Source organism: Mesoplodon densirostris, chromosome 16 (genome assembly GCF_025265405.1).
Source record: "Mesoplodon densirostris isolate mMesDen1 chromosome 16, mMesDen1 primary haplotype, whole genome shotgun sequence".
Classification (NCBI taxonomy): domain Eukaryota; kingdom Metazoa; phylum Chordata; class Mammalia; order Artiodactyla; family Ziphiidae; genus Mesoplodon; species Mesoplodon densirostris.
Genome location: NC_082676.1, coordinates 981,753 through 995,299, shown reverse-complemented (window position 1 = coordinate 995,299; position 13,547 = coordinate 981,753). Strand labels below are relative to the sequence as shown.

The 13,547-nt window shown below is 67.0% G+C and overlaps 2 protein-coding genes across 7 annotated transcripts in view; both read left to right on the top strand.

The window, feature by feature from the left end:
• Window positions 1–10,325, top strand: part of RTEL1 (regulator of telomere elongation helicase 1) — a 28,206-nt gene extending 17,881 nt beyond the window's left edge. For 2 of the 6 annotated variants that reach the window (XM_060119857.1, XM_060119858.1), the window contains exons 15-36: window positions 1,059–1,130; window positions 1,253–1,334; window positions 2,271–2,403; window positions 2,521–2,634; window positions 2,710–2,750; window positions 2,903–2,988; window positions 3,116–3,193; window positions 3,538–3,615; window positions 4,060–4,206; window positions 4,288–4,403; window positions 4,560–4,683; window positions 4,774–4,921; window positions 5,068–5,228; window positions 5,814–5,909; window positions 7,371–7,569; window positions 7,746–7,886; window positions 8,433–8,624; window positions 8,791–9,021; window positions 9,110–9,247; window positions 9,374–9,511; window positions 9,601–9,704; window positions 9,841–10,325. In XM_060119857.1, coding sequence (XP_059975840.1) covers window positions 1,059–1,130; window positions 1,253–1,334; window positions 2,271–2,403; window positions 2,521–2,634; window positions 2,710–2,750; window positions 2,903–2,988; window positions 3,116–3,193; window positions 3,538–3,615; window positions 4,060–4,206; window positions 4,288–4,403; window positions 4,560–4,683; window positions 4,774–4,921; window positions 5,068–5,228; window positions 5,814–5,909; window positions 7,371–7,569; window positions 7,746–7,886; window positions 8,433–8,624; window positions 8,791–9,021; window positions 9,110–9,247; window positions 9,374–9,511; window positions 9,601–9,704; window positions 9,841–9,921 — 2,700 coding nt within the window. In that variant the 3' untranslated portion in view covers window positions 9,922–10,325. The remainder of the gene's footprint in view (window positions 1–1,058; window positions 1,131–1,252; window positions 1,335–2,270; window positions 2,404–2,520; window positions 2,635–2,709; window positions 2,751–2,902; window positions 2,989–3,115; window positions 3,194–3,537; window positions 3,616–4,059; window positions 4,207–4,287; window positions 4,404–4,559; window positions 4,684–4,773; window positions 4,922–5,067; window positions 5,229–5,813; window positions 5,910–7,370; window positions 7,570–7,745; window positions 7,887–8,432; window positions 8,625–8,790; window positions 9,022–9,109; window positions 9,248–9,373; window positions 9,512–9,600; window positions 9,705–9,840) is intronic. The other 4 variants (XM_060119861.1, XM_060119859.1, XM_060119862.1 and 1 more) reach the window with 4 other exon arrangements.
• Window positions 10,326–10,422: 97 nt separating this feature from the next.
• TNFRSF6B (TNF receptor superfamily member 6b) lies at window positions 10,423–12,173 on the top strand. Its single transcript, XM_060119864.1, has 3 exons — window positions 10,423–11,059; window positions 11,150–11,353; window positions 11,768–12,173. The coding sequence occupies exons 1-3, from the start codon at window positions 10,663–10,665 to the stop codon at window positions 12,055–12,057; spliced, it is 891 nt and encodes a 296-aa protein (XP_059975847.1). The 5' UTR covers window positions 10,423–10,662; the 3' UTR covers window positions 12,058–12,173.
• Window positions 12,174–13,547: the final 1,374 nt, after the last annotated feature.

The following is a 13,547-nucleotide window of genomic DNA, read 5'->3' as shown; positions in this document are numbered from 1 at the left end:
TTCCTGTTTGTAGGAAGATGTGGTGGGTGAGGCTCCTGCCCACGGGTGCTGGTGGTGCCGGTCTTCTCTGTTTTCACGGACACCGGGTAGAAGTCGTGGCCTCATCTTCAGCCTCTAACCCAGCAGAAGGCGCCTGGGAGTGACGTGAAGGCCCGGGGCCGTGGAACACGCCGTCCCTTTTGAACGTGTCTTGGCCTTGTTTCCACCAGCCGAGTGTCAGAGTCAGATTGTTCCCTTTCTGTGAGGAGCCTCTCAGGCTTTGGCCGGGGTGCCTTGGACTTGCGGGTTATTGTGGGGAGAGCCGGGGCTCTGTGATGTCCAGAGGTCCGGCTCTGTTCTCCAGGACGACCTCACAGACTGTTCCGGAGGAAGTGACGTCTGTCTCTTGCTTTATCTCCAGTGTTACATACTTTTTGTTGCTGTTGTGGAAGGGCTCTTTTTAACTCACTGGTGCTTGTGTGCAAGAAAAGTATTGACTTTTATTTGTTGGTCTTGTGTGAAGCTATCTTACTAAGTTTTCAGTTCTAAAATTTTGTTGTTTGGTTTTCTGGATTTTCTAAGCAGATGGTCCTGTTGTTTGTAGCGTCTAGTGTGTTGTATTTTCTGCCCCCATATTTATCCCTCTTGTTGTTTTTTCTTGGCTTGTTGCATTGGCTAAGAGTACAATTCTGCTTATTTTACTTAGGGATTAATTTCATCCTATTACTTCTCGATGTAAACGGGGTTCCTTTCCCCTATCCCCTGACCCAGCCCTGGGGGAGAGCAGAGAGGGCGGGCTGCTGACCTGGACCCGGTCCCCCTGAGAGCCCTGGACTGGCTGCCGAGGAGGGGCCTGCAGGGCGGCTGTCTCTCTAGTGCGGTGGGGCCCCTGATGGGAGGGGACAGGCAGCTCCGGCTCCTTAGCCTGGGGTCCTGCCCCAGGGACGCTGTTGGCTTGGAAGCAGGGGCAGGTGGTGGCTGTGTCCTGAGTGTCCGTCTGTCCCGGGTGGGAGGGACTCAGCAGGAGTGGCAGCCTCTAGCGTGTCCTGCTGACTTTGTCCCTCATCTCTGCTGTTCAGATCGTGTTTAGCGTGGACCCTGCTGAAGGTGGCCCCAGTTCCATGGTGGGGCCGGGGTGTCAGTCCTACAAGGTGGGTCTGCTTCCTGAATGGGGAGCTCCCGGGCCACGGTCTCAGTCCCACAAGGTGGGGCTGCCTCCAGGATGGGGGCTCCCGAGTGGAGCCGAGGACACCTATCCACTCCACCTCTCCAGGTGCACATCCACCCTGATGCTGGTCACCGGAGGACAGCTCAGCGGTCAGATGCCTGGAACGCCACGGCGGCCAGAAAGCAAGGTACGGCACCTCGGGTGGCTGGGACATGCTCCCCCTGGGGCGGTGCCCCGTCCAGCTGCGGGCTCCCGGCCGCCTGTCGGTCCAGCCTTCTCCAGGTGATGCCCCACCTGCCCTCTAAGAGTCAGAGCTGTCAAAGTGAGAGACCTCCGAGGGCCCGGTGGCCCACGGCCTGCCTGGAGTTCCCACAGGGGTTGGCCCTCAGACCCCCGCTGGACAGAGAAGCCAGAGCGCCCCGAGACCGGGCTCCTGGCTCCCCAGCGTCCTCCGTGGTCACTCCTGTCCTTGCTGGTGCAGGGCTGGCCCAGGACAGTGTGGACTCGGAACCGTGCTTCCGTCCTCTCCACCGAGGGGCAGGTCCCATCCCAAAAGTTGGAAAAGGCTTCTCTGGTCCCAGAAAGTGGTTTGCTCTTTTCTGGGAAGTGTCCCTGCTGACCTGTGACGTGGTCTTGACCCGAGAGGCACAGTTCCAGCATCCGCTTGTGCTCTTCCATCTCCTGTTTCCGGAGCCACTGGGAGCGCATGGGCGTGTCTGCCCGCAGGCCGTGCTCTGGCATCCTCCCTGGCTGGGCAGGACGTGTGTAGGATGTTGCCCCGGCTTCCTGCCTCCAGGGGCTGTGGGCCTGCGCCCATCCCTCTTCTGCAGTCCCACCCGGAGTATAGGGACGGGGAAGCTGGCTCTTCACTGAGCCACAAGGACGTCTGGGGTTGGGGTAGGCTGACCTCTCTGGAAGTGACTTCGGCATCCCCCTCCCCCGGCCCCAGGATGCTGGTCTGCTTCCTGCTCCTGGAACCTCCCTCCTGGGACGAGGGAGGGCGGGCAGGCCCCCCCGGGGAGACTTGTGCACCTGGGCCCCAGGGCCCAGCGCTGCCTTGGGGGACACAGGGTGGCTGCTGGGCAGGCGGCTTGGGCCTCACCCGTGCCCCCGCCCCCCGCAGGGAAGGTCCTGAGCTACTGGTGCTTCAGCCCTGGCCACAGCATGCGGGAGTTGGTCCACCGGGGCGTCCGTACCCTCATCCTCACCAGCGGCACTCTGGCCCCCGTGTCCTCCTTCACCCTGGAGATGCAGATGTAAGCGCTGACCCTTGGCCCCCCCCAGGGGGGTCCCGAAGCCAGCCCCCCGGCCCTGGGCTGCTGGGGGGCTGGGGGTTCAGGATCTCACAGGGGCCACCCCCTGCCTCCCTCCAGCCCTTTCCCAGTCTGCCTGGAGAACCCACACGTCATCGACAAGCACCAGATCTGGGTGGGGATTGTCCCCAAAGGCCCCGACGGAGCCCAGCTGAGCTCGGCCTTTGACAAACGGTAGGGGGCCTGCTGGGTGAGGCGGGTGGCCGAGTGCCAGGCCCCTCATGGCAACAGCCCCCCGGTTCCTTGCAGGTTCTCTGATGAGTGCTTGTCGTCCCTGGGGAAGGCACTGGGTGAGTGCCCATGCTGTCCATGCCTGAGCCCCTGCCCCGTTCCGAGGTCGCCCGCCCCCACTCCACTCCCTGTCCTGACTGGTCTTCCTGGGGGGCTGGAGGGGTCCTCTGCGGACATCCTCTGCTGCTGACCCAGGCCATGGTGCTTGCAGGCAACATCGCCCGTGTGGTCCCGCACGGGCTCCTGGTCTTCTTCCCTTCCTACCCCGTCATGGAGAAAAGCCTGGAGTTCTGGCGGGTGAGTCCCTCCTTCCAGTGTTTTCTGGGGCCGGGAGGGAGCCCCAAACAGCCAAGGGTCTGGCAGGGCTGGGCCGTGTGTCTTTGAGAAGGTGTGACGGGCGTTCCCTCTCTGCCTGCTCCCATAGGCCCATGACTTTGCCAGGAAGCTGGAGGTCCTGAAGCCCCTGTTCGTGGAGCCAAGGACCAAAGGAGGCTTCTCGGAGGTCTGGGTCACCGGGGCTCCCTCCCCCTGCCCTGGGCTCAGGCCAGCCCCGGGGTGTGTGTGGCCAAGGGCCTGCTGCCCTTGTAGGAAGTTTGGGCTTGGGGACGATAGCAGCAGGTCTGCCCCCACCCCCCAGCCCCGGGGCCCCTGGGTTTTCTGGGCACGGCAAGCAGACACTGGATGCTGGCTTCGGGTCAGCCTGGGAGCCCACGCCACGAACATGCTGCTGCGGCTCTGCTGGCCTGCCTCCTGGCTCGGACGGTGCTTCATCTTGCAGGGTGATTTCTGGGGGTCTCGCTCAAGGAGGCGAGGGGCCAGGCCGGGCTGACCAGCCTCCCCTTCCAGGTGATGGAGGCTTTCTACACGAGAGTCGCTGCCCCCGGGTCCAGTGGCGCCGCCTTCCTGGCTGTGTGCCGGGGGAAGGTGAGGCCTCTGAGGTCCGGGTCCCACACACCTGGCTCCTCATCCCCTCCTGGAACCTGTGCCTGAGGGCGGCTTAGGGCTCGTCACCTGGGGGCCGCACCGTGGGCAGGAGAGGCCGGTCACCTCCCTCAGGCCCCATGTCCAGCAGGCACAGGGGGGTGTGGCCCTGCTGGTCCTGTAGGGGCTGGCCCTGGGGTCCTAGGCTGGGCATTGGGGCCCACACATGGGCAGGTGGGCCGGAGGAGGTTCTGAGAATAAGAAGTTGGTCGTGGGGTTCTGGGAGCGGTGGACCCCAGGTACAGCCTGGTTCGAAGTTGGAGGTCTCTCCCACCCCCATCCTGGGGGTTGTGGGGCTGTGAGGGTCCAGGCACAGGTGGGCCCTTAGGGAAGGTTCTGGGCTTGAGTGGAGGCAGATGGGGGAAAAGAGTGCCCGCTGCCTCCCAGGCCAGCGAGGGGCTGGACTTCGCAGACGCGAATGGCCGTGGAGTGATCGTCACGGGCCTCCCATACCCGCCCCGCATGGACCCCCGGGTTGTCCTCAAGATGCAGTTCCTGGATGAGATGAAGGGCCAGAATGGGGCCCGGGACCAGGTGAGAGGCTGTGCGGCTGAGGGTGGGCAGGTGGTGCTCAAGCCCCCGTGGCTGAGCCAGCCCCCCGCCCCGGCCCCACAGTTCCTCTCCGGGCACGACTGGTACCGGCAGCAGGCGTCCAGGGCTGTGAACCAGGCCATTGGGCGGGTGATCCGGCATCGCCATGACTACGGGGCTGTCTTCCTCTGCGACCACAGGTGCAGGCCACCACCACCACCCCGCCCCCCCAACCCCGCGCTCTCAGGCCAGAGCCCTTGCCCCTGGACACTGGCTCTTCCCTCTGGTGAGTCTGCCAGGGAGCTGGGCTCCGGGGCAGGCGGGGCTCCCGGGCTGACGGCCCCACCGCCCTGCAGGTTCAGCTCTGTGGACGCCAGAGCCCAGCTGCCCTCCTGGGTGCGTCCCCACGTCAAGGTGTATGACAGCTTCGGCCACGTCATCCGAGATGTGGCCCAGTTCTTCCGCGTCGCTCAGAGAACCGTGAGTCTTAGCGCTAGCTGGCCGTGCCCTCGTGTCCCATCCAGGGGAAGGAGCAGGGTGGGACCTCCACAACCTCCTGTGAACGTCTAGATGCCCGTGCTGGCCCCCCGAGCTGCTGCTCCGAGTCTGGGCAAAGGAGAAGGCACTGCCTCGGTGGCCGTGTCACCCGGCCCTCTCCACACCAGGAAGGCCACGAGTCTGGATGTGCACGTCCCTAGCCTGAGGCGCAGACGCACAGGTGCGTGTAGCTGGGCAACACGCCGGGTGGGGCCCCCACAGGGTGGAGGGCGGGGCGCCTCCTGCAGGGTGGTGGCACGCTGGGGCCGACGACCGGAGTGCCCGGCAGGCGGTGGTGGACTTCCTCAGCCACGCGTGCTCCTGCAGGCTTGCTGGTCGCCGGGGATGCCGAGGGCAGCCTTTGTGTAGAGTACGAGCAGGAACCCATCCGGGCCCAGCGGAGGCCCGTGGGGCTGCTGGCCGCCCTGGAGCACAGCGAGCAGCTGGCCGAGGGGCCTGGGGATGAGGCCCTGCCTGCGGAGGACGAGGTGCGGGGGCCGGGCTCCCTGGGGAGGGACACGGATGGCTCGGCCCATCTGGGCTTGGGCGCCACCATGCTCACCCTTGCACACCCGCTGGTCGGGAGGGCAGGGGGGTTTCAGCGGATGCCTGGTGGTGCTGTGTGCCTGCCCCGCCCTGGCACAGCCCCCAGCCCTCAGCTGGTTCCCCAACACGCCCCCGTGCTGGACACGGTCCGCTCACTTCCCGCTCCTGCTGTGCCCGAGCCTGGCCCTTTCTGGGAGCCTGAGCTGCGGGCAGGATGTTCTGCCCTGGGGCCTTTGTCCAGAAGCCCATAATTCCCCAGCCGACCTGAAGCTCCCCGCTTCCCGCCGGGCGTCAGTGCCCGCTCCCTGCTGTCCCGCCCTCTAGGCCCAGGGCGCAGCTGCCCCACTCGTGTTTCTCGTCCCTTCCCGCCAGTGCCCTTCAGTTACTGCCACGCTGCTGCCCGGGACCTGCTCTCGCACTTGGTTCCCTGCAAGGGGCCGAGGGTACTTCTTCCGCCCTGCCGCCCAGGGCAGTGTCAGGGCTTCGGGGCCCTGAGGGCCTGTTGGACACACCTGTGTCGCCCTCAGGCCCTCCGCCACTCCGCCCCGTGGGGCCCTCGTGAGAAGAGACCAGCGGAGGAGCAGCGTGGCAGGCGGAGGAAGGTCAGGCTGGTCGTCGGCCCGGTACGTGGGCGGCCCGCAGACGGAGGAAGCTTGGTGGGCGCCTCGGCCGGTGTGGCTCAGGGTGGTGTGAGGTGTGAGCAGGCCAGACCTGCCCACTGGCCTGACTCAGCTGTCCCCGCTGGGGAACAGGCTCTGCAGGCGTGCCGGCTGGAGCCGGGGCCCAGGGGAGGGGGCAGCCGGGCCTGAGGGCGGGTGCAGGGGTGGAGGGAGGGCAGCAGACGCAGGGCCCGCACCAGCCCCACCAGCGGTGTTTGGCTGGATTCACTTCCTCACAGACGAGCTGCTTGTTCTGAGGATCCCACTGTCACCCTCCACCCGCCAGGCTCATGCTGTGCCAGGGCCTGGCCTGCTCTGATCCCCTCCCTTTTCTCCTTTGATATTTTACTGTGAGAACATCTCACCTCCACTCAGCTCTCAGAACCAGCACGGGGTTCCCATGTGCCCTTTGCTGCAGTGCCACCGCCTGCCTCACGTCTCCTCCCCCTTACTGGGGTCCCTGGGCAGTGCCCCCACTCAGGGCAGAACCTCCACACTTTGGAGTCCTGCACCCTTGTCAGATTTGGGCCTTTCGTTTTGTGTCGCTTTTTGGTGGGGCGGTCGGGTCCACACAGGCCCGTGGGCTCCATCCACAGAAGGTGCTGTCTTCCCAGCTGGGCAGGAGCCAGGCCTGGCCCTTTGGCAGGTCTGGTGTGGGGCCTGCAGCCGGGCTGGCTCCCCTGGCCCGGGCCAGGCTGGGCTGTTGGCACGAACGTGGATGGTGAGGTGCCTGCGTGTGAGGCACCTGTGTGTGAGGCGCCTGCGTGTGAGGCACCTGTGTGTGAGGCACGTGGTGTTCCCAGCCTCGGATGAAGGCAGTTAAGAGCAGCTGAGTTACATCCTAGAAGCTCCAGAAAGCCCCAAACGCTAGTGCCTCTGTCCGCCACCCTTGGCTTCTGGGAAGAACCAGGCAGTGCCCAAGGGACTGACACTGAGGAAGTGGCCTAGGTGCCAGGGGCCTGGGCCTCTGAGGGCCAAGCTGGGGGGCAGCCTGGGAGCCTGGAGGGTCCTTTTCGAGGGTCCGGGATCAGGGCTGGGGTGTGCGGCAGAAGCAGGGCCCGGGGGTGTTTGAAGTCCTGGCAAGTTGAGAAGCACCCCCTGCCGTGAGCAGATGGTCCTCCGAGCCCAGAGCACCTGCTGCAGCGGCCCCTGCCATGGGCACCAGGACCTCAGCAGAGGAGCAGGAGCCACCAGCCTGGGCAAGGCCAGCCTGCACTCTGTCCCTCTGCTGTGCTCAGGGGGCCCGGCCATCTAAGCTGAAGCTAACCTGGGGCCCCTGCCAGCCCCTCCTGGCTGCCCTTGGTGACCCCAGCTGGGCCAGGCCAGCTAAGCATCCTCCGCAGCAGCCCCTGACAGCAGCTCGCTGCCCCTGCAGACAGGGAGGGTTGATGCCTCTTGACAGGGGCACCGGCTGTGTGTCGGCAGGAGGGGCCAGAAGCCGGCGTGGACACAGGCGGGGCCAAGCTGTTCATGGCGGCCGTGAAGCAGGCGCTGAGCCAGGCCAGCTTCGACACCTTTACCCAGGCCCTGCGGGATTACAAGAGCTCCGATGACCTCGCGGCCCTGGCCGCTCACCTTGGCCCCCTCTTTGCCGAGGACCCCAAGAAGCACAGCCTGCTCCAAGGTGCCTTGGCCAGTAGAGGCTGCCCATTTGAGGGTCCCACCCTGGGGGCCGTGCTGCGGCCATGGGCTGGGGGGCCACCAGGGTCCCCGGTTGACCTGCAGAGGTGTGGGTGGGGACCCCGTGCAGTGGCTGCAGCCCCGGGGACCTGCAGGCCCAGACCACGCCCCTCCACACAGGCTTCTATCAGTTCGTGCGGCCCCACCACAAGCAGCAGTTTGAGGAGGTCTGCCGCCAACTGACGGGCCGAGGCTGCAGCTCCGGGCCCGAGCATGGCCTTCCGCGGAGGCGGGGAGCACAACCGGCCCTGGACCCCAGCGGTGAGACGGGCCCTGCCTGGGTGGGACCCTCAAACTCAGACCCTGAGGGTGGGGTGGCAGCTGGCCCTTGGAGTGGGTCCTCATGTGGCCCAGCCTCCCTGTTCTTGAGGCTGACAGATCCGTGCGGGGTGCCCCACTTTGGGGAGGTGTGGGCCCCCAGAAGGCACATGGCCCGGGCCTCCCAGGAGGACCTGCGCCTGGGGAGTCGTGTACACGCAGGGGTCCTGGAGCCCCGTCCACCCCCGTCTCTACCTGGAGTGGGCCCTGCAGGTCCGGAGCCTGGGAGTCGCTGTCCCCATTTGTTACGGAAGAGCCCATCTCTGGACGAGACTTCCCCAAGGGCGGGAATCACGGGGGGCCCCTGGGGTTGGAGATTCCAGCCTGAGTCACCCTTCTGCTCCCTTCTTGACTGGGGTGTCCTTGTGCCTGTCCCCCACTGTCCTGCCCCCCATTTAAGGCAGGGGAGGAGGCCTGCCTGCTCCCAGCTGCCAGGGGCCTCCTGCGGTTGTCTGAGGAGAGTTTGAAGCCCGGTCTCCCCTTGGACAGACCCATCCCCTCCTTGGTCATGCTCTGGATCCTCAGGGACCAGCTGGGCGCCTCCTTGTCTCCGTGTTTCTTCAGGAAGGAGGGAGCCTGACCCCAAGCTGACCATGTCCCAGGGTGCAGCCAGGCAGCTGGACCCCCGCGCACACCTGAACCAGGGCCGGCCCCACCTGGCCTCCGGGCTGCTCCCTGCAGGTACCTGGTCCCTGAAGAGGCTTTGGACCAGAGCCAGGAGCAGAGGGAAGACCCTGGCGGGGAGGAGTTTCCTGGGGGCCGCTGTGGTTCTGTGCCCCCAGAGCAGGGGAGGCCAACGTGATTTCCTGGGAAGCTGGCGGACTGAGATGTGTTACCTTCCCACTAGGAGACCCCAGCCGCCGGCCTCCTGAGGGGTCTGGAGCTCCCGGAGCAAAGAAGCACCCGCCTGCCGTGAGTGCCTACTTGGCCGATGCCCGCAGGGCCCTGGGGGCCATAGGCTACAGCCAGCTCCTGGCGGCACTGACCACGTACAAGCAGGATGACGACTTCGAGAAGGTGGTGGCCGTGGTGGCCTCACTCACCACTGCAAAGCCTGAGGACTTGCCCCTGCTGCAGAGCAAGTGGCCCGCGTGGGGGGCGGGTGGGGGCGGGCAGTGGGGTGGGCGGCAGGGCCACGCCTGAGCGATGCTCTGCGCTCCCAGCAGGGTTCGGCATGTTCGTGCGCCCTCACCACAAGCAGCGCTTCCGGCAGACGTGTGCGGGCCTGGGCGCCCCGGCCCTGGGACCTCGGGAGGGGAGCCCTGCTGCGCCTTCTGACCCCACCTGCGGGGCTCGCGGGTCAGGTAGGGCCGCCTGTCTGGTGCTCCTGCCGCCCTGTCGCCCCAGCCCCCCTCAGCCCTGGCAGGGTGGGCAGGTGGGCAGCAGGGAAGTGCCAGGCACCCCTCCGATTCACTCCCTTCTGTCTCCAGGCCCCTCACTGCCAGAGAAACCCCCCGGGAAGACCCAGAGCAAGATCTCCTCCTTCCTTACGCAGAGGCCGGCTCAGGGGGCGGGGGCTCCCGGCCGGCCCCCCGGTGCCCCCTGCGGGCAGGCACAGTCCGAGTGGGGTAGGTCTCTTGGGAGGGGCTCCAGGGACCATTGGGAGTGGGGGCCCAGCCCGAGCAGGCCTGTGGTGCTCACGTCAGCCCCCTTGCAGTGGGCTTGGTGTGTCCTGGCTGCAGGGCGGAGGACGTGGTCCCCTTCCAGTGCCCCTCCTGCGACTTCCACTGCTGCCGGGCCTGTTGGCGACAGCACCTCCAGGTCGGCAGCCAGACCCTGTGGACCCGGCCCTGTCCCCTGTGGACGTGGCCTGTTGGGCGTTGCCCCACATGGTGGGCTGAGGGGCTGGGGTGGGCAGTGGGGTCTGGCAGGTGTGTCCAGCGCCCTCTCTCCACAGGTCTCTAGGACGTGCCCGGCCTGCCATGCTGCCACCAGAAAGCAGAGCCTCACGCAGGTCTTCTGGCCAGAGCCCCAGTGAACATTGAGACCCTCTGGGTGCTGCAGGGTCTGCAGAGGCTGAGGCTGCCCCTTCCTGGGGCGCAGCCTGGACACTTGCCTGTCGGCTGGGGGTGAGCCAGGCCTGATACCAGAAACCCCTTGGCCAAGCGTGCACCTGACGGGGAGGCCAGTCCAGTGTCCGTGGGGAGCCCCCTGAGACGGCAGCAGGATCTGGGCCCCCTGTGAGAGGCCCCGAGGCCACCTTGGGGTCTGGGGTGGGTCCACTGGAAGGTGCTTCCCCAGAACTTCCCTGACCACCAGCTTGTGGGTGGAGCCCCAGCAGGAAGGAGGGGAGGCCTGCACCTTCTGTCCCGGGGACCTTCCAGGGACCTGCTTGTTCCTCAGGGGCCAGGGTTCTAATAAAGCTGCCGGCACTGCTGGGAAGCGGTCTGTGTGGCCCGGCCTTGGTGGTGGGGTGGGGGAACCTGGAAGGAAGGAGGCGTCTGGGCAGCCTCCCTCGCACCTGGTTTGTTCAGAGCAGGAGCCGCTACCCCCTCCACCCGCCGGTTGCCAGGCCTGGTAACGGGGTCAGGAGCTGCCCATGGTGCTGGTGGCCGGTACGGGACCGCCCTGACACTGGGCTCTGCGGAGGGAGGGGTCAAAGCCTGGGCCCCCAGGTGGCCGACCGCTCCCCTCAGGCTGGGCGGGGCTCCGCGGGGGCGTGGCCAAGCCAGCCCTTATAGGACGCGGCCCGGGAGGCCGCTGCCACTCCAGCGAGACCATGAGGCCCCTGCTGTGGCCGCTGCCGGTCCTGCTGCTGGCGCTTGCGGCGCGGGGGACGGCGGCGGGCGCGCCCACCTACCCGAGGCGGGACGCGGAGACGGGGGAGTGGCTGACGTGTGACAAGTGCCCCCCGGGCACCTTCGTGCAGCAGCCTTGCGGCCGGGACAACCCCACGACGTGCGGCGCGTGCCCGCCACGCCACTACACGGAGTTCTGGAACTACCTGGAGCGCTGCCGCTACTGCAACGTCATCTGCGGGGAGCGCGAGGAGGAGGCGCGGCCGTGCGGGGCCACCCACAACCGTGCCTGCCGCTGTCGCCCCGGCTTCTTCGCGCACGCCGGCTTCTGCCTGGAGCACGCGCCCTGCCCGCCCGGCGCAGGCGTGGTCGCCCCCGGTGGGTGCAGGGCGGGGCCGCGGCGCCGGGCCCTCCGCCGAACGGAGCCAACCCGGCTCTCCTGACGCCGGCTTCCCCGTTCGTCCTTAGGCACCCCCAGCCAGAACACGCAGTGCCAACCATGCTCCCCGGGCACCTTCTCTGCCAGCAGCTCGAGCTCGGAGCGGTGCCAGCCCCACCGCAACTGCACGGCCCTGGGCCTGGCCATCAACGTGCCGGGCTCCCCGTTCCACGATGCTCTGTGCACCAAATGCACGGGCTTCCCGCTCGGCTCGCTGGAGCCGGGGGCACCGGGTGAGCGGGGCGGGGGGCGTGGAGGCCCCGATGGGCTCCTGGGAAGGGCTTCCGGAAGCGTGGCGGGGGGCAGCCTAGGGGATGCACTTGGCTGAGGGCGTCAGCGCTGGTGGGTGATGCCGTTTCTCGCCGACGTCGGGAAACAGGCTCCGAGGGTTTAAACGGCTTGCGGGAGGGCACGGCAGCGAGCGTGGCGGGTCCCCTTCACGTCGCATCTCACTCCCGGCATCGGCCTACGAGCCTCACCTCCTTGCCGGCCGTTTCCCGCGGTCCCCCGGACCCTCCAGCTTGGCTCCAGCCTCACCCACTCGTTAGCGCGCGGGGATCCCTCGGTCCTGTCCCTCCGGGGCGCGGAGGGACGCTCACGGCGCGCTGGCAGTTAGCCGGGTACCCCTTCGCCCTTCCCTCCCGCAGGGACCGAAGAATGCCAGCGCGCCGTGGTCGACTTCGTGGCTTTCCAGGACATCTCTCGCAGGAGGCTCCAGCGGCTGCAGCAGGCGCTCGCGGGCCCCGGGGCGCGGAGTCCGCCGCCGCCGCAAAGGGAGGACCGCGCAGCGCTGCAGCGGAGGCTGTGGCGGCAGCTCACGGACCTCCGGGAGGCGCAACCCGGGACGCTGGGGGCACGGCTGCTGCGGGCGCTGCGCGCGGCCAGGCTATCCGGGCTGGAGCGCAGCGTCCGCGAGCGCTTTCTCCGCACGCGCTGAGCACTCTCCCCGTTATCTATTCGCTCCCGGCCCGAGCCCCCGCGTGGGCGACCCGCAAGTCGCACCTAAGTAGGCTTTGGACCCGGCCCCTGTGGCGTTAAATGTATTTTCACAAAGCCGATTGGCAAACGAGTGTGGTGTCTGGCCGGCGCGCAGTGGGCACACCTGGCGGGGTGCACACCTGGTGGGGTACACACACACCTGGCGGGGTGCACACCTGGGCGAGCTGCCCGGGCGCACCCTGCTGCCTCCCCCCGCCCCGATTGGGACGGACCCTCGATGGGGGAGGGTTGTGGGGGACGGGGACAGCGGGTGGCAGCCGTCCCCGGGCCTCATTGCGTGATCCTCCCCGCCCCGGCTGTGCTCTCAGTGGTTAGGATGGTGTGGAGGGAGGGTTGCCCAGTCCCCGGGCTCTCACCGTGGAACAGAAGCCAGCCCGGAGTGGCCAACATGCCAGCCCATGCGTCCTGGGGTACCAGGAGAAGCGTCCCCCTCAAATTACCCCTCCTTTGGGCTCCACCCTCAAAGCAGCAGGGGATTTCCCAGCAAGGGACCAGCCAAGACCTCCCGATAGGACAGCGTGTCTCACTCGCTTTCTGGGAAACGTCGCTTTTCCCTTCTGGGGCAGGTCTGGATGACGGCTTGACTCATCAATCCAGGGGGACTCCCAGTCCTGGCCTGGCAGCCTCCTGCTAGCCCCGGAACTGCCTGCCTGACCCCCAGGAAGGGCTCCAGGGCAGGCAGGGTCACAGCCCCCCACTCCCCCATGACTCACATCACCTGCAGCTGGTCCCCAGCCCCAGCCTGACTCATCCCTTCCCAGCATCTCCTCCTGGGCCCCATTGAGGAGAGCAGCTGGGGCTGTGACCCTCAGACACAAAGCCACCAGGCCTCTGGAGTAATGGTGGACAGGAGCCACTCCAACTGTCTTTATTTCACCCATGGCTAGGCTCATGGGGGGTTGGCAGCTCCTGCAGGGGCCGTGGGGGAGGGTCCTGAGGACCAGCCTTACCTGGAGGGCCTCTGCTCCTGGACACAGGCCTGGAAAGGGGTTTCTAGATGGCTCACCCCAGCCCTGAGGGGGACCCCGCCCTTCACCGCCAGCTGGAAGCGCAGGCCCAGCACACCACCAGCCCAACCCCCGGAGGTGGTAACTGTGGTCATCCTAGGTGGGTGGCAGGCAGGCTTGCGCACGGGGGGCGGGGGGGTGATGCCCACTCCCAGCACAACCGCCTAGCTTTACCGTCCTTGCTGGGGATCAAAACAAGGTGGCTGGGCCAGTGGAGGGGGCACACAGCCTCCCAGGCAGGTCTCCCCTGCCCCGTCCTGAGGCTGCATCGGGACAGGGACGGAGGCGAGCCTAGGTCTTCCTCAAGCTGACACCAGCCCCCCAGTCCGCCTCCAGGATCAGAAGGTACAGAGGCTGAGGACAGCCATGGCCCCCCAGCCCCCTCCGTGGGCACGATGCGTGGAGCAGCGCTGGGCACTGT

Coding starts and splice junctions, on each gene's coding strand:
- TNFRSF6B (XM_060119864.1), top strand. CDS start 10,663: ATGAGGCCCCTGCTGTGGCCGCTGCCGGTCCTGCTGCTGGCGCTTGCG. Junction 11,060..11,149: donor CGCAGGCGTGGTCGCCCCCG/GTGGGTGCAGGG, acceptor GTTCGTCCTTAG/GCACCCCCAGCCAGAACACG. Junction 11,354..11,767: donor GCTGGAGCCGGGGGCACCGG/GTGAGCGGGGCG, acceptor TCCCTCCCGCAG/GGACCGAAGAATGCCAGCGC.